The following is a 19,854-nucleotide window of genomic DNA, read 5'->3' on the forward strand; positions in this document are numbered from 1 at the left end:
TTTTTTGGGGGGGGGGGGGCGACCGCCCCCACCACCCCCTGGCTACGCGCCTGTATCCTTTCTGTTTCTCATTATCTCTCTCTCCCACTCTCTTCTGCTTTTTTGCACTTTTGCGCTTCGCGCTTAACATTTACTAAGCTCGTTAATGCTTTTTAACGCTGCGGCTTTGCATTTGGCGCACTGCATTTCTATGATGCTGTTGATTGAATAAACTGAATAAATTCATCAATTCCTGATGAAGCCGTATGAGCGAGAATTAAATTTATACTTGTCTCATATACGGTCGTCTCATTTACTGCGTTTTCTATTTATATATGTATGTATTATGAAAATGAGATAGCAAAATGTGTATATTGATGGTCATCTTGCGAGTAATAACCATTAACTACTCTCATCGGGCTCTTATCATTAATTTTTCTCTTATTTTTTTTTTTGATGGTGAATTATTGGGGGGGGGGGGATGATTGTACAGGCCATCCCCCCACCTGAAATATGGGGGGGGGGGGGGATATATCCTTGGGGAGCATTCCAGCCAGTCGCCATTTTACAAGCGCACACTTTGCTCGTCCAACCACATGAACGTTCGCATCCTACCGGGTACCCAATAGGCATTCTCGTTCGAGCCGTGTAAGAAAGTAAAGATGCCACTACTTGACAACACACTCCATACAGCTCCAAGCCACGATAAATAAGTAACTGCTGAAATTCTGAAAACAGTTTCATCTACGAGTATGGTGATCACACATTGTCATTCAGCTCGTAAATTTGATGACATAAATGAATTCCTCATTTAACTGCTTTGTTTCGTTTTGTTTTGTTTTATTTCATTTTGTTTCGTTTTGTTTTGTTTAGTTTTTGTTTTCTTTTCTTTTATTGTGTTTGTCTGGTCTTGTTATGTTATGTTTTGTTTTGTTTTTGTTTTGCTTGTCTTCCTTGCTTGCTCGTCAAAGAGTTTTCGGAATATTGTAACTCCTTTTTTTTTACAAAACCTTCCCATGCTCGAGCTGCCATGCCTGACTTTTTACACTTCAAATTTGTGACTAGGTGGTGACGGGCGGAGCGACAGTCATCATGTTGTTGTTTTTGTTTTTGTTGTAATGGCAATCAGTCAAGAACTGACTATAATCACCAAAGCCTTTCTTGTTTATATTAATTTCCTTCCTTCTCTTTTTTCTCTCATTTTCAATATATAACGTGGATAACAGACGGAAGGACATCATTTTATACACCCTTCCGCTGTAGATTGAGGGCGCAAATACTGTTTTGAAAGATCGGGGCATTGGGTCGGGAAACCAAATTCGGTTCAAGAGCATTCATATGCTGTGAGTGAGGTAGCACCGTAGAGCCGAGCAATTTGGAAAAGATCCTAAAGATATGTCTTAAGCGATCGAGCATAGAAAAAAAAAACATTTTCTGCTCAAAATATAATTCAATGTATAGGTCCTGTTTTACACTGGAAAGGGGACGCGTGATGTGAGGCAGTTATTAACCATCCATCATACTATAAAGGGGAACATTTGCCGATATATACTGCAACTTTTTGGGCCATTTTGAGTTGGCCGCCCCCATACGCTACCGGCGTTCAAGAAATGTGCATCTTCATTTACCATGTACGGCTAGATACGACACAAAGAACCAGCTTCACTAAAGTAGCAACGGGAGGGGACAGGGGTAAGCCCCCCCCCCCCAAAAAAAAAACAACAACAACAACAACAACAACAACAACAACAACATCGATATAGATATCAGAACACAACACGTGATGAGTGATCCTGTTCACTTTATCGACACAGTCTCTTAGGCTGTCCTCATCCACCGTTTTGAGCATTTCTTTTATAAAGCTGGCCATCTTACTTCCAACTCCCCCCCCCCCCCCCCCCCCCACCTACCATCTCCCCAAGCTAACCTTTCCCCTCAAGCCCTACACATTTCTCGATCCTCTATAGTATACAGTGGCAGTACGTACCGGGGCGTAATCTTAATATTTTTTTTTTTATTTGATTTGATTTTATTTCTGCATTTTTTCCAAATAAAATATAACTGAATAACAAATAACATAATATACATGTAAGGTATAATACAACATAAACAAACAATAATTTCTTCATGTCAAAATGTTTTTTTACATAATATATGTACATAATTATAATAACGAAACTTATTATTTCCATAACCTATTATCATAAATTTAAAGTATTATCCTAACTATTCTGGTGGAAAAGTGCAGGAGACCGCAATCATAAGCAAAGCTTGACAAGGATGGCGGCCTCAAAAAAAAACAAAAAAAACAAGAACAAAACAAAAAAAAATCTTAAGGTAAAACTTAAAATGAAAAAGTGTTCAAGCGATCTTTGTGTATGAGTTGGTGAGTGTGTTGTGCAAGTGTATATATATATATATATATTGTGTGTGTGCGTGTGTGCATGTGTGGGTGTGTGTGTGTGTGTGTGTGTGCACGTGCACGCGAGCGTGCGTGTTTGTATGTGTTTGTAACAAATAGTGGAAGTGTACGTAGCTCTGTGTGGTATAGTCGAGTAGAAACAAATACAGCCTTTACAATAAAGGAAATTAAGAAATACGAAATAGAAAACAAAATTTGCAAAACTGAGTTGCAATGTGACCGAAATTTGACAATTGCCTACTGCATGTTGAAATCAGTTATGTAGATACTTCGATATAAGAGTTTTTTTGAGAGATGCTTTAAAAGAATAGAGAGATGAACAATGCCTTATTGAATTTGGTAAGGAGTTCCAAACATCTGGTCCATGATGTCTTACTGATTTTTGTGCTAAAAGTATTTTAGGATTTTCTAAGTGATAATTTGTTGAACAACGTGTGGGGTATGTGTGAATGTTTGAGTTTAAACTGTAAATATTGTGAAATAGGGATGGTAATTGATTATGAGAATATTTATACATAAAAATGCATGTCTGAAAAATGTGGATATCTTGTATTTTTAATGTTTTTAAACGCTGAAATAAAGGTTCCGTGTGTGATATATAATGTGAGTTAGTGATCATGCGAATCGCTCTCTTTTGAAGCAAAAATAAGGAATTAATTCTTGTTAAGCTACAATTACCCCATACAATATTACAATAAATCACATGTGATAAAATTAGAGAATTGTATAATATAATCATAGATCTTTCAGAAAGAATTTGTTTTAACTTATACAGTATTCCAATATTCCTTGATATTGATGTATGTATATTACGTATATGCTCATTAAAATTTAGATGAGAGTCAATAGAGACTCCTAAAAATTTAACAGATTGTTTTTCAATGAGAGGCAAGCCATCAATCTCAATATTACAATTTCTCATATCATGTACGTTGGTCTGTTTAAAATGAATGAAATTTGTTTTACTAAGGTTTAATGACAATTTATTAGATTTAAACCACCTAGAAATTTTCATTAATTCACAGTTTAACCGCGTTATGAGCGTATCAAAGTTTTTATGGGAATAAGAAATACTCGTATCATCAGCAAAGATGATAAAATTTAAAAGTGAAGAGGTTTCAATAATATCATTTATATAAATAATAAATAGCAATGGACCCAATATAGATCCTTGCGGTACTCCACATTTAATTGTTAATTTTGTTGATTCATGATTTTGGAAAGATACGTATTGTTGTCTGTCTTGTAAATAATTAGTGAACCATGAAAGAGCTTGACCTCTTACGCCATAGTATTGTAATTTATGTATTAATATTTTATGATCAATCGTATCGAAAGCTTTTGACAAGTCCATAAATACTCCAACAATATGTTCACTGTTCGCAAAAGCCTCAATTATTTTATCATACATATGCAGAATTGCGTAATCGGTAGAATGACCAATTCTGAAACCGAACTGGTTAGGAATCAATGAATTATTTTTTTGTAAGAAAGTGTTAAGTCTTTTATATATTATTTTTTCGAGAATTTTAGAGATACTTGGTAATAATGAAATTGGCCTATAATTACTTATTACTGAGGAGTCGTCCTTTTTATAAATAGGAATCACTTTAGCGATTTTAAGCAAATGTGGGAATACACATAGTAGCTCCTTTGATAATTAACTCGGTAACGGGCAAAGAGCATGTTTATTCTGCCTCAATACTTATCATTAAACAAAAATGAACAACACCACATCTCCCTAATCCTAATCATAGTGTGTATAGGGCAGTGTCCCATTGCTTGTAAGCATCTAAATATACATCCCGTTGTAAGAGAAATAATATTGTTGTCTATTTTCAACATTGACTGTTAATTTTTAATTTATATTGCTCTTTTGTATACATCTTGGCTGATAATTTTGGAAAACAACCCCAAGGAATAATTTGAAGGTAAGTCACAAAATTCATGGCTTTGTATAACCGTTATAGACCTATTTCCTTGATGTATCCATTGTACCAGAGGCAAAGAAACTAAGATAAAGAATACGACGATATTGCTTTGTCAAAACAACATAATTATATTTCGTTACTGTAACATGCTTTAAGGCACTAAATTCAATAACTGTTAATCATTAATCATAATTATGTTGAAAGGTTTTTTCTTGTTTACGTGACAGTATTGTTACTGTAAAAAGACTGTCCAATATATAGCATTTTATTTACACAACAAAATTCACACATTTGTATTTTTTGTATCTCTCTTTTATATAAACAATGTCCTTGATCTTTTTAAAAATAATGTAATGCTCACATCACATTTTATTGACCATAATTATGTTAACGATGGTGATACCAACATGCAATACAGCGACATTAAAAGACATATTCGAATCGACTATTTTTTATGATATAACTCTTCACAGTTGTCGGTTCTGAAAACTAGGATTGACTTGATTTAATTATGATTATGATCATAATGACTTGTATAGCGAAGTAGGTTAACAATTATGAGAAACTATAGTATTACCTGCTCATGGATATAAAGATCGACGGTTAAAAAGAAGAGCAAAAATGTAAAAGGGATAAATACATTTATTTTTCCTTGTTGCAACAAGGAAGTTCAGAGTCGTATAGGCATAGAAAATAATGAAAGATACTAGGAGATAGAGAGAGAGAGAGAGAGAGAGAGAGAGAGAGAGAGGGGGGTATACAAAGAGACATTGCAGAAACAGGGGTGGAGAGAAAGAGAGATAGAGAGATGGATAGACAGACATTACAGGAAGAGAGAGGGAGAGAGAAGGGGTAGAAGTGGGAGGAAGGGGAGGGAGGAAAGGAGAAGGTGGAAGGGAGGAAGGGGGAAGGGGGAGGAAGGGTTAAGGGGGAGGAACTCCCATCCATCAACACAAGTATAATCATATTTAGAAGAGAGAATAGGCGTACACAGTGAAACTGAAAACATAATGTAATTTATGGCAGGAACTATTTATGGTGAAAGATCCCGCAAAAAATGCGGCCAAAATAATGCCTAATCCCCGCTGTATAATCTCTTTAGATTGGGCTGTATTATTAATATATCTCGATCGTAATGTCCAATAAAAAAGGAGGCAGGGTCATTACTCACAAACTGGGTTAACATTAATTCGACTGGGGGTGCTTTGGGGGCCAATCAACCTCTCGTGGGTGGTACGAGTCAGTATCATTTGATCAAAGGGTGACTGAACCTATGTAAGGCTATAGCTATTAGATCACGATCGCAAAAACTTTCGAAAAATCAACTCAAGGGCAATTAAAAAAGAATTAACTTTTTGTATATCCCATAGAAATTATGTTCGGGTTACGTTTTATGTCACTGTGACGTTCAACTTTCAAGATTTTCAACAGGTGACGAACAAGAAATTGCCTTTGGTTAATTTTTCGAAAGTCTTTATGAGAGTACATTAGTAACTGGTACCTTTACTGCTAGTGATTTAATTATAGTAGTTAACCTGTAAAGACCCCCGCGTTATTAAAATGCAAAGACGCTATCTCCTAGATTTCATCTTTTTATACTAATTGCAGTGTTTTGTGCATTTATTAATTGCAACATGACAACGACCTGAAGCAAAATAGAAATGGGCTTAATTCCAACGATATTTGCTCTTACAATAATATTGATTATCATTTTGTAACAAAAGTTGGTGATGATAGCCAACTTAGTTTAGTCAGCATACATACACGGTATTTTTCTTTGGGATTCAAAACGTCAATACTTTAAAAAGCATAAATCAACAAATCATACCATCTCACCACAATATATAATGATATATATATCCAAGATTTTGTAAAAGAGGGGCCCCATTAATTACAAATTTAAAGGTTTTTTTTTTTTTTTTTGGGGGGGGGGGTGCATTTATACTTCAAAATGCATCACCTAAATAGGGGTGGGGGCACCTTGGAGACATGTTCTGAAGGTATGCCTCTTGGTTTCAAAGGGGGGAGCATCGGGTCGGATATGCTCCCCTAAAACTAGGCTGAGACTAGAGTGATACTAGGGGAGAAGAGAAAATGAGAGAACTGGGTGCAACATACAGCCACATCTCTCATTACTCCGGAAATAGATACAATTATGTAGCAAGTACAAACCGTTTGGTACAAACTAATAATAATCAGTCCAAATTATTTCGTTATGATCAGTTAGGAAAATAAAGTCCACGATCAGCTATTAAAAATCGCTTGTGACAGAGGTGTGATTTTGAGTGAATAAGGACGAAAATGAACACAAAATATGAGTAATAAATTTCAAATCCACGCAATGCATGCCTACCCCGGCCTATTTTCGGCGCTAATTATTAAATCGCGCCCTCGTCATTGAGCAACGTGATATGGGTGTCATTAAACGTCTAAACCCTCTTGCTTCCTGGCACATAGCTCAGAGAAATTTGAGCCTAGCAAGCAAGTTTTAAGGATCATTTTTTCCCCCAAATATGTCGTAAACTGATCAGCCGTGAAATTAAATCTGAAGAATATCTAGTGAAAGGGGCAGAGGAAGATCGGTGACAAAGTGCTTTCTCTCCCACACGACTCGGTGTCTCCTTTTTTGAAAATGGCCGCGTTAAATTACAAAATTTCTGACCGTCAACGATATTTTTAAACCTTATTTTCAAAGAAGATACTACAACAAGGAGCAGTGGAATTTCTTGTCATTATAGATTGTTGTTTCGACAGGTGGTGGTGTATTTCTGAGTTTGGCACTCTTTTTATATCTGGTGCTATGGATTGGAGACGGCAGAATTTGCAGAAAGTGTCCTTGGTTGATTGAAGCATGTGACGTTCCATAGGTCTGAACTGAGATTTGAATTGAGATTTTATGACCTACGAACCAAGCAGAGCCAATTAAAGTATCGCTTTCTCTGTTTTAGTGATATTTCATAAAACAGTAATTTATCAACTTTTATTCACTGTCGGAGTGGAAGTTAACATCGGAATTATAAATTCTTTTGAAGGAGCAATTATTGTACTTTAAAAATATTGCATCATGAAGTTGAGCCGCGCCGGTAATGAATACGAGAACTGCGCCGGGAATGGATTGCCTTATTTCGGGAACGCGGTCAGACCGCATCACACCGGGAACGGGACAGTAGTGCCCATTAATTTCCCCGGGAGCGGGAATATTTTTGTCAGGAACGCGGCGACTGGATATGTCGCCAACAACGGGCATTACATCGCAGCGTATCAGACCAGTTATGGGCCCTACGGGGTAAGTCGGGACTCGATATGCGTCCGAGACACCAGCGCCGTTTTCGGGAATACTTCGTACGAGCTTCCCGATTTCATCAACTCGGAATCGGTGTCCATTGGATTATCGACGGAGGAGGGCTTTAGACACCCACTAGGTTTGTTGTAGTATTTTACACGCCTATCTCCCCCTCGCCCGAGTCCCCTCACCCATCTCCACACCAACGCAAAAAAAAAACTTTCAACAGCAAAAACAGTAACATAATAATAAGTACTATATTATTGTATGATAACGAAGCATAATCATAATTGTGATTCTAAGAATGCTGCCGGTGTTTTAGTTGAGGGAGGAGGGCTTTGTATAATTTGAATATAGTTCGATTTTTCGATTTTTCGAATGACAAAATGACATTCATTTTATATATTGTACCTGCAAAAATGTCATTTGCTTGTAATTAAAACAATATCGATTTGCAAATCAGGCACGGATAAATGAAAACAATAAAAATCAAAACACATTATACTGTATATGACATCCATTAAATGTTTCATGAAGAGCTGGTTAAGTAACTGTTGTTTAGAAAAAAAAAGTAATCAAAAAAAGTTTCTCGGGCTCACAATACAGTCGTCATTCGTAAGTGATAGAGAGTAGAGAGAGAGAGAAAGAGCGAGAAAAAGAGATTATTTAATTTTAGCTGTTAATGATACTCATACTCTGTCTGAATCCCCGCATTACGGCTCCTAGTTCCGGAACAATTACATTCTCAACAACTTGCCGTTAATCCGCGGACAGATTGTAGATCAGTCATCGGAATCCAATGCATTATTACACATCCCATATAAGCTCTCTAAACGATTACCCGCTTTATCCCATATCTGCGACGCTTTCTAGAAAGTACGACGCTATGTATAGTATGAATGTTATTTTGTTCGTTATAAGCATGACTTTACAGAATTTTTTTCGATTATCTCATGTTAAAATATGAAATACTTTTTTTTCGGAATTTTCAGTACTTCACTTTTGTACGCCCATGGTAGTTGATTGATTGACTTTTTTTTATTTACCGAATATATAAAGAACATAATTGTATGGTTGATCTTTATTTCATTCATCATAAAAACATCATAAAAAAACATATAAAATACAAAACATAGCGTACAAGTTAAAAAGAAACATTTACAATAGAATACAACAACAACAAACATGTCATATGAATAGGGAGACAGCTGTAGGAAAGCCTAAGGCTTTATTGGTGCTGCCGATTATATAAATAATAAATGACAGATAATCTTATAAAAGCAAAAATAATTTCTCAAAATCTTGAGACAGTTGAAGGATTTGATTTAGATTGATGCCATCGTGCAGTAACTATAAACTAGTGACTAAACCAACTTCATGGTCAGATAAATAGAAGTATTAGAGATAATACTATCATTCCTTAATTAAAATTATAAAAAAACATAAAATAGGGTACTTCTAATTTTTATCGGACGACATCCCGTGTGTACCTTTTTTGTTGCAAACAACATAACGATATAGACACAAAACACCAAACAACAAGTAAAATCAAGACTTGATTAGCCAGCCAAAACAACTGAAAGGGCAGAACATATTTTTAATCTCCAGTCGCTATCATAGACATAGTCAATCACTCAACATACAAGTGTGTCTTTGGCTATGAATAGTTGTAAAAAGTAAATAAAGTAGAGGATTACTCATGAGAAAACCTTTTTTCTGCTGAAACTTTCCGGTCAATTCAGAAGAATTAGGACTGTAATCTCCTATTAAACAAGGCACGGTTTAATTCGAATTATCCTATTAGCATCACGATGAATCGCTTCCACATTTCTCTTCTTATACAGCAAAATTAGTTCATATTAATGTGAAGTTGGGTTAAATCTCAATTTGTATCAATTATTGTGCACAGTACTGTTAATTTTATTTAGGAGGCATGAATTTCAGAGGATTAGCTGCGACAGGTTCGCTCCAAAATCCAAAGATAGGTTACTGCCCTTTTTATATTCAGTAACAATGACAACTAATTCATCCACGGTCACATAAATATAAAACTCTGAATCTGTGTTAACATTATCTGCAAGACTGCATATGAAATGGCCACTGGCTGTGGGGCTAGTGTCACTTATACTTATAGTAGACCAGCTAAAACATTTTTTTCTCACTTTGGAGGGCATTTTGGGGGTAATAGAAGGCAACCACGCTAAAACTCTTACAAAAAATGCTAAGGAATATGACAAGGGTAGCTAGCTATAGTATAGAGACCATGCCAATACTTATAAACTTACACAATTCATTTGAAAGAGATTGGAGCGTTGCGAGCTACGAGACGTTACGTGCGGAGTCGCGCTCTGACTGAATTTGGCTCAATATTGGGAGAGAATGTAATGATCATGATATTTGATAATTTGTTACCCCATAATGTACATAATTATAAGTTGATATACTTTTCTTAATGAGTTTGAAGTGATAAGCCTGTCTCTCTCACACGCAGGGAACTACATCTCCTTACTAGCAGACCCCAGCCGCCTCTCCATCATGGCTACCGAGAAGAACCCCGACCAGCCGGCCGTCATCACGACCACGACGATCACCTCGCAGACGACCACGACCAAGAAGATGACGTCGAGCAACATGGGATTGACCTTCGATAAGTCTTACGCGACGTCGCCGCAGGGCGTCCTCGCTGTCATAGAAGCGGTAAGGTTTATTCTTTTCATTATGTATCTTTTTCTCTCCCTCTTACCGTATAGCCCCACTCGCTCCCTCTCTCTCTCTCTCTCTCTCTCTCTCTCTCTCACACACTCTCTCTATCTCTCTCTCTCTCTCTCTCTCTCTCTCTCCTTCCCTCCCTTTCTCCCTATCTCTCCTTCTCTTTCCCTCCCTCTCCCTCTATAGCTCTAATCTCCCCGCCCTCTCTCTGTGCCTCTTTATTCTCCTTTTCTTTTTATATCTCTCATTCAACATTTGCATATCTTCCTCCTCCCATTAGTCCCCCCCCCCCTTCACTCTCAGTCTCTCCCTCCCCCCTCCCCTTCTCTATCTCTCTCTCTCTCTCTCTCTCTCTCTCTCTCTCTCTCTCTCTCTCTCTCCCCTCTCCCCTCTCCCCTCTCCCCTCTCCCCTCTCCCCTCTCCCCTCTTGCTTGTCAACATACATCATAAGGCTCAGGTGCATTCCTTCTTTGGGAAGTGTTACAATGGACTTTTGCAAGAACGCTGAGTTCTGTATTACTCTTTAATCACGAAATAATCGTTACTGACAAAAGAGTTACCACTTGCATTTTTATTGTGCAGCGAACTAACCCGACACACTTTTGTTTCAAACCTTCCTTATAGTATGATATAAATTTCTAATTTAAAGAATGTTTACATTTCTCTATCACATTTTTAATCGGTATTAATTCAATTTTATTTCATTTTATTCAGTTAAAAAAAAAAAAGAGAAGACATATAACAATCAGATATATTACATAAAATACAAATTAAAAACAAGGACATGAAAGGAAACGTAATCCTATAAAGGTTGCCCCATTTTTTATGATAAAAAGTATAAAAATATATCCCCCTTCAGCATCCCGTGATTAACCTATCAACTCCACCTAGTATATATCAGTCATTTGCACAATTATTATCATTGATACCTGTAGCTTGTTTCTTACACTCACTCTTGCTTTCAATAATGAATGATGACAAGATAGGATTATATCTAACGTTTTACATGGCCGTAAAATTAGCTTAATCGGCTTTGAATGCTGTACAAGACACGCCCAAAATACCAAAAGAAATTATCCTATGATAACGGATGATATAAGGTCTGCTAGACTGGATTTTAATGGGGGGGGGGGGGAGTAAGGGTCACCTGTTCCCCCTCCTCTAACATCCGTCACTGGTATCTGCTATTAAAACACTGTCGGGGATATTGGTGAAGATTATTGAGTCTCATACAAGCCTCATTGGCTTGACCGTTGCTCGGTACTCACATTTGCCCTTCTCGCCCGAGGTGGGTAATGAAAGAGGGCACTCATGGTCCGCTCTGTATGAGACTCAATGTTATTAGTGGTGGTGATTATTTTACCTGACTGCTAAGAAAGCATCAAGCGCGTAGCCAGGATTTCATTTTAGGGCGGGGCGGTAGTGAGCACGCGAAGCGTGCGAATCACTTACAGAGCGCGCATAGCGCGCTCCCTAGGGGGGGGGGGGGGGGGGGGGGGGGGGTAGGTGCAAGGAGGGGGAGTTCCCCCCCGCGCAAAGCGCGAAAGCTTTGACGTTTCATTGCATTATTAGAGAAAGAAGACGATTCGTTGGACCGTTCTCGACTCTCAATCCTTATCTAAATTCAGTTTCTTTTGACGTTTCATTAGAGAAAGAAGACGATTCGTTGTACCGTCCTCGACTCTTAATCCTTGTTTGAAACAATTAAGTTCCCCTTCGTCCCCGCGTAGCGTAGCGCGGAAGCTCTGACGTTTCATTAGATTATTCATGAAAGAAGACGATTCGTTGTACCGTCCTCGACTCTTAATCCTTTTTTAAAAAACAAGTTCCCCTTCCTCCGCGCGTAGCGCGGAAGCTCTAACGTTTCATTGGATTATTAATGAAAGAAGACGATTCGCCAGTGTACCATTCTCAAAAGACTCTTAATCCTTGTCTGAATTCAGTTCTCCCCACTCCATTAAATTATTAGAGAAAGAAGACAATTCGTTGTATCGTTCTCGACTTTTCCTTTTTCTTCCTACGTCCTCTTCCTTTCTTCTTTTTTTTTCTCTCTTTTTTTTTTTGGCCGGCTTTTTTGGGGGGGCGACCGCCCCCACCGCCCCCCTGGCTACGCGCCTGGAAAGCATAAATGCTTGTAAATAAGCAACCAGAGGACCGACAGCTTTAGATAGGTCCTCTCCGAGACAACTGGTAATGAGGATTAATGCCTTACCAAAAGGCACTGGCGCATCGCCTTGGTTTCGAACCAACTGAGCTATCGCGCCTCCTCCTATGAATATCGTTCTCGCCCGAGGTGTATATTGAAATCAATATCTTATTAATATATTACAAATTAATATTTTTCTTCCCAATACAGTTCTACTCTCTGATCGCCTTCATTGTCATTGCAGCGAATGAACACAGAGGTCCCTATTCAGGAAGCTTCGCTTTTTTCATGACCGTTACTTTCATCGTCTTCTTCTTCTCCCTTTGTTTCTACATTGGCGAGATCACACACCTACGATACAAGATACAACTACCATGGACGTTAATGGTGACAATCCTCTTCTATCCATTCTATACTTATAGCCTCCCCATCCCCCTTCCCCCAACCCCTCCCGAGAATTTCGAAATTACCCATATACAGACGGAAAGTCAGTTTGTAATGTGTTTATTTGATTTAGTATTGTTTTTATGACAAGATTTCATTTCTGCGAGAGATGCCAGCCAACCCCCTCCCCCTCCCTGGTGATGTTTTAAAATGCTTTTTTTGTTTTAATTGTTGGTTGGTTACAATGGGCGTTTATAAAACAAATGCAATTTTTTTTGTTATCTGCTAACTTTTTCCTGAAAGCATTTTATCATGTTTTTTCTTGCTTTCTATCTTTTTATTTATCACGTACAGAGTCAGTTGCATTAATTGCGTCACGGCCATTTAATAACATTAAACAAAATTACAGTTAAATAAATAGGGCAATTTAGAGCTTATTGTTGTCTTAGTAATGTACTTGGATATTTCATTGTTCTTGTTTTTGTCTTGCCTGTGTTTACAATAAATCATAAAAAACAAAAAACAAAAACAAAAGTTAGATATTTAGAGTACTGCATTTTGTGGCTTTGTAGTGTCTTTTTGTAATGATTAGGTGTTTGGATCCGGTTTGGATATTTGGGTGTTCTCGTTTTTATATTTTTCTTCCTTTTTTTAAACAATAAAAACATGAAAGCAAAACGTCCGATAATTATGATTATGGTAGTTGATTTTTTTTCTTATTATTTAAATCACATTTTGTTTATCTGAGTTGGTTTCATGTATTATCGTCTTCTCTACCTATTTAAATGTTATTAATATGTTTTGTTCTGTTCTGTTTATAGGATATGGTTGTATATTCCACATACATCCCTGCATTACTCATTTCATCGTCGTTAGTAGCAGCTAGGGGGTATACCCCCAGCCACGGTGCAGGGGCGGTAAGTTGTTTACAGAACTCGAATCTTAAAAGCAGTGGCGTAGCTATACGAAAGGGGCGGGGGGCACGTGGCCCCCGTTGAAAATGTTGAATGGAAGAGAGAGATACATTGAAGAAAAGGAAGGGAGGGAACGTGAAATGAGGAAAGGACCACGCATTTCCTCCAACGGCTCCACACATTCCCCTGATCGGTATACATGTTGAATAGGATCGATTTACCCACCACTGACCCCCCCCCCCCCCCCCCATTGGTCAAGTACCCCATTATTTTCTAGACCCATGCTATGCCACTGCTTAAGAGAGATAGTTGGGGGTGTAGAATAAATGAAATGTGAACCAAATGATTGCCACGCACCGTCATAAAGGTGAAGTTAGAATACAAGAAAGAACTGGAACATTTAGTTTGCAACATCTATATTAATTCCGATCCAATACTGTTCTGTTTACTTATAATGTTATTTTATTGCTATATACTGTAGTAATAGTAGTCTATGTTAGTAAAAAAAAAAGTTCGTCGTAACGCTGAATGATTAAGATATTTATAGTTTGATATATAGCATATACCAATAATGATTTCATTTATGTGGTATTAGTCACTAATAGTCTCCTCTATAACAGTGTATATATTATACTCTGTAAATATGTTTAATATCTGTAGTAATTGTATAGACACCAGTGGCGGTGATCCCGCGGGACAGGGGGGGGGGAACACGTCCCCTCAATTTTTTTTAGGGGGGAATCATCCCCCCTTCAAAATTTGAAAAAGTGCCAAAAAATGTATAGCAAATACTGACTACAGACTGCAACACACTTTTGGGCTCTGAAGGGCCCAAGAGTGCAGCATTTAGACAAATAAAAATGCAAAAATCTTCTCACTCGGTAGCTACGCTCCCTCGCATAATATCCTTCAAAATGTACAAGTAAATACAAAAAAAAAGTGAAGTGTGCAAAAAGTATATTGCTTGTTTTTATATAATAGTTTTGCTAAGGATTTTAATACAACCAAAACTTTAAAACCTGTGAGGGGGTAGTTACTTCCGTCACCTTCACCCCTCTTATTCAATATGCTCCCTCACACTTGCGTATTGATGGGGGGGGGGGGGGGGGGGGCTTGGATGAAGTCCCCCCCCCCCCCCACTCCCAAAATAAATTTAAAACGTGGTTTATATCTAATTCTATCCCAGTGATTTACAAATGTTGCTGAAATGGCATTTTCCCTGAGCTTCCGGGGGCTTTGCCCCCTGGACCCCACCAAGGGCCCTAAGGCGGGCCCCTGGTTGTTTATCTGACCGTAATTAAACTCCTAAAATGTCTGAGCTTCGGGGGCTCTGCCCCTGGACCCCACCAAGGGCTCTAAGGCGGCCCCTGGATGCTCATCTGATCGTAATTAAATGCCTAAAACCCCTGAGCTTCTGGGGGATCCGCCCCCAGGACCCCACTCCAATTAATGACTTACATAACAGTGCAAGTCACAAATAAGGTATCAAAATATGCTCATCTGACCGTAATTAAATGCCTAAAACCCCTGAACCTCTTGGGGCTCCGCTCCGTGGATACTCATCTAACCTTAATGTAATGCCTAAAACCTCTGAGTTTCCGGGGGCTCCCCTCCCGGTATGCTCATCTGACGTTTAGCCCCCCCCCCCCCCTCCCCACTTTGAAAAACGTTGCCAGGGCCTGTGTAACATGTAAGAGTGGTGGTGATGCGGATTGACAGAATATGGCGTTACAATAGAAAGATGAGAAGACCTTTCATTTTTACTTTCACTGTGCTAACTAAATTCCCCTTTTTTCTTCGTCACTCTTTCTATTTAACCCCCCCCCCCCCCTCCCTCCCCCTTTCTCATCCAGACCCTAGGTTTCGTCGTAATGCAGCTCTACATTCTAAGCCTCATTATGACCATCATGCAATATCAGGCAAAGAGCTCCCTCAACCAGCGGTCAACGGGGGCGCTAGGCGTGGACAACGCGGGTAACAACATAGGGGCTGGGGCGGCCCCCGACAATTTTTATAACGGCCCTGGTCCCGCTTATTAGTTATAATGTTCTCCCTGATAGAATATTTGTTTAACGTTCAAAGTAATGGAGGAGGTCATTTTTGTCTTCTTCTTGTTGTTGTTGTGTTACTATTCATATATGCAAAACGGATCAGAATATCTATATAAATTGCTTTAAAAAAAATCATAACAGAAAATGTGACGCCTTCAGTGTAGAGATTAATTTAAACTTTATGCGTTCAAAGGAGTGGAGAAGGTGTGATTTTGTTCTTGTTGTTATTGTGTTACTATTCACACATGCAAAACGGATCAGAATATCTATATGAATTGCTTTTAAAAGAAGAAGATTGAAGAGATTTGTTTACATGCATGCGTCCCAATAAAATGTATGATAGCATTCATTTTGATTTTCAATCACGCTGTAGCATGTATAGTATAAATCACTCATACACTTGCCATATTTTGTAAATTTGCAAGTATTGGAAACAAATATTTGTCCCAATTATGGTTTCTTGAGAATGTGACATTATAAACAAGGTTCATTAGCATTACTGTAACTCTGGTTTATATACAATGCGTATCAGAAAAAATACACACTCGGAAACTATCCTCTGTAAATATCTGCATGATTTCTTTCTTAATTCTCCCTTAAAGTATATTTTTTGAAAGGAGAGGAGGATACGATGTTTTCCTTTTTTTAATATCCATGTCTAAAAATAATAATATAATTAGTTGTTTCAAATAAAAAGTCTTTATAACGTAACTCCTGTTATATAGCGAATATTAAAAGCTATGACCGTAATAACTAGTTTTTTTTTTAAAGTAATACATTTTAATTTTATATAGCACATGTAACTCTGGTGTATATACTTTCGATATCAAGGGATTGGATGAGAGAAGACAAAATGCCCTAAATAGACAATTTTGATAATATGTGTATTGGATATTCACAGGTTTTCTTACATGCATGGGTTTAGTTTTCTCATTATGTTATCTATTTTGTTTCATGACCAGTAATGTCATTTTTTTTTCTACCAATATATTTTTTCATTATATTTTATAGACAGAAGTTTCTGCTATGACAGGAAAGGGTTTCATATATTTTTTTAGTCATAAAGGTAGTATACCCAAATAGTTGTTCATCGCGTTTTCGTTATATTACTTGGAAAATGTTCGAGCAATATGTAAAAGGTTTAAGCTCATTACTTTAATGCATACTGAGTAAGTACTCTATTTTTTGTAAATAAAGTAAAATCATATCCACTTGATTTTGAAAATAACTATTTTGAAAACAAATATTTTCCTTTTTGTGCATTCAGCTGCGGTAGATGTATAGAATCTAATCTTTTTACATAATCAAATTATCTTTTGTATCTATAAATTATAAACTCGAATCATACATTTCCGTTCAATTAAGCAAACTGAATGGTATTAACAAATGTTTTTTTGTTTTGCTTTGTTTTATTTCATTTTTACTACATATACCAATTTAATGTTTTGTATTGCATTTAAGTTTGAGGTCGAGTATATAACCCATTGAAGGAGAGTTCGCAAATATTGGGTCCAAAGGAGGGCCAACTTTTCAACACTACCTGGAGTATTTTTTACAGCAAGGGAAAAATAAAAGGAAAAAGTCGTCTCCCTAATCTTTCAAGGTTCTTCCATTACTACTTTAGGAGATCAGTGGCGCTGAGTCAACTATCCTCCCCGTATAGAAATGAGTTAGCTCATTAATATTTATTGTGTTTTCTCTTCCATATACCGAGGTTGAGCATTAGTTTTTGTCCAACGGACTTACTCAGAGAACAACTAAAAACAATATAGATGTATGTACATGAATTTACTTTCGTTTTAAAATAAGTAATCAATGATCGCTTGGCCTACTCTATCTTTAAATTTTCAGACCACTTTAGGAGATTATTTTTTTCTTCTTCTTAAAAAAAATAATAAAAATAGTAAATGATTCTCCCGATGATGGTTATACGATGTTTTAGAAACCATTTGTATTGTATATAATAAGGTTGATATACTTTGTAAATGTACAACAAATGTAAATGGATGTATTATGAGATCAGCGAAACAAAAACTTGTGAAAATGTTGTGTATGAAACAATATAAATTGAGGCCAGAATTTTACCGAAAAATTACATGGCATTACGTGTGCACTAGTGTACTTTGTGTTGTTCATTGGTATTCCGCTTATTCAGTTTGCTCCATTTCGCCTTCCTTCATTTTTTCTCTCACTTTCCCCGCTCAGAATTCACTCCCTACTCGCCCCTCATCATAATGATACTCCCCCTCCCCCCCTCTTTTCATTGTAGCGCATTTCATATTGCATGCATATTCCAGTTATACCATATTCATCGACACACACACTCTCTCTCTCTCTACTGTCCTTCTCACTTTCATTTTCGTTCTCCAGTGCTTTTCCCAAGTTGTATTCAGTCTTCTGTATTTCAAGGATTTTGAGAGGGAAACGCGTGATCTTGAACTGAACAATCTTTATTCAGGTAATGTCAGTACACGCATCATGATAACATAATGATAATAATAATTATACGGAAGTAAGTCACTATTTTTCTTTAACACACGTAGCACATGATTATGTCCCACGTATCTAATATGTATACGTTCAATGAGATATAGGTGACGAAAGAATTTTGCCTTGGCTTCGTATTCTAGTCTCTCGAATTTCAGATGATAACCTCCTTGAAATAATCGAATCCTTACAATCAATATTAACTCTTACAATCAATTTTATGTTTCATGAAGATAAAATTCGTTCTATGGAGCAATTAATTGAAGCAAGAAAGGAGATACAATTAATTCTTATTATAGATTGTACGTCGAATTTCATAAAACATGGTCCTGAAAAAAGCAACAAGCCGGTCGCAATGAAATAAACTTTGTGAGTTCTGAAATGCTTTTAACAATCGATAAAGTCTAGAGCAAACATGCATACATACAAAATTAACAGAAGTGGTATCTACACGATTATTGCTAAAAGATTGCACGACAACATGCTGAGCAGATACAGTGAAGGGGGGGGGGGGGGCAAAGGGCCTACTCATAATTTCTTGATAAAATGCAGTTACCATAAAAGCTTAAAACACAGCAACAAATTAATTTTAAAAATAACCATGCTTTCCGAGCTAATAAACATTACTACTACTTGGGTATATGATGCATTAAAAAGTATAGGATTGCATAATCAAGATACATTTTTTTTAAATTATATAATGTATATGCCATTTAAATGTCTCTTTGTCTCTTAAGGCAATATCTATATCATATGGAAATAAATGAAATGGATGTACTCAAAATTCAGTCAAATAATGAAACATAAGTTCCTAACATTTGTATGGATATCAAGAGCGCTTATCATAGTTTAGCATTAGGATGACATTTACATGATTAATAGCTAGTGGAGTAGCATAAGCAAGTGGTGAATTACAATTCATAATTCCATGACATAAATGATATACATTTCCTATTTCATAAACAAATTCAAAGCAGAGATTCATTTACTTTAAATGTGGATTTTGTAAATTGTACTGATTATGAAATAATATAAAATATATTGTATATATTATTATATGCGATGTGATTATACGATTGTGATGATCATGGTAATGATTACAATAATTACAAATGAAATTACAAATTGGGAACACTTTTCTCTTCCCGGTCAATGTGTTTAATGCATGGAAAATAAAACCCAGTAGACAAAAGACCATGAGACCGACAGCATCGGTATAGTGTACCATCACAAAAGTTATCGGGGGATCGTTTAACGAGATCGTCAAAAGTAAAAATTCACTGACATCCATTGAAATGCTTGCAGACTTTCAATGGGATCCCATAGGAAAGAAATGAGCCTGCCGCATACTCCTGCGGCAGACCTGCCGCAGACAGTCATCTTTTTCACATGCAAATTAGTTTTGCCGCAGACTTGCCGCAGACTTGCCGCATACCCGTTCAGTATGATGAAGAGTCTGCGGCAAGTCTGCCGCAGACTTGCTGCAGACTTGCGGCAGACTTGCCGCATACTCTTTCAGTATGATGAAGAGTCTGCGGCAGACCTGCC

The 19,854-nt window shown here is 37.2% G+C and overlaps 1 protein-coding gene across 1 annotated transcript; it reads left to right on the forward strand.

Annotated features, from left to right (window-relative positions):
* Positions 1-4,179: 4,179 nt before the first annotated feature.
* Positions 4,180-17,914, forward strand: LOC105437167. Its single transcript, XM_030995429.1, has 5 exons — positions 4,180-4,332; positions 10,107-10,312; positions 12,681-12,857; positions 13,676-13,771; positions 15,622-17,914. Exons 2-5 carry the CDS (start codon positions 10,151-10,153, stop codon positions 15,805-15,807), a joined length of 621 nt encoding a protein of 206 aa, XP_030851289.1. The 5' UTR covers positions 4,180-4,332; positions 10,107-10,150; the 3' UTR covers positions 15,808-17,914.
* The last annotated feature ends 1,940 nt before the right edge of the window (positions 17,915-19,854 follow it).

This window comes from Strongylocentrotus purpuratus, unplaced genomic scaffold (genome assembly GCF_000002235.5).
Source record: "Strongylocentrotus purpuratus isolate Spur 01 unplaced genomic scaffold, Spur_5.0 spur5_scaffold_21, whole genome shotgun sequence".
Taxonomy (NCBI): domain Eukaryota; kingdom Metazoa; phylum Echinodermata; class Echinoidea; order Camarodonta; family Strongylocentrotidae; genus Strongylocentrotus; species Strongylocentrotus purpuratus.

What these genes read in the sequence shown, in the direction of transcription:
- LOC105437167 (XM_030995429.1), top strand. Translation starts at nt 10,151, where the DNA reads ATGGCTACCGAGAAGAACCCCGACCAGCCGGCCGTCATCACGACCACG. An exon ending in AACTACCATGGACGTTAATG is followed by an intron (nt 12,858 to 13,675) that starts GTGACAATCCTC and finishes TTCTGTTTATAG; the next exon opens with GATATGGTTGTATATTCCAC. An exon ending in CCAGCCACGGTGCAGGGGCG is followed by an intron (nt 13,772 to 15,621) that starts GTAAGTTGTTTA and finishes TTTCTCATCCAG; the next exon opens with ACCCTAGGTTTCGTCGTAAT.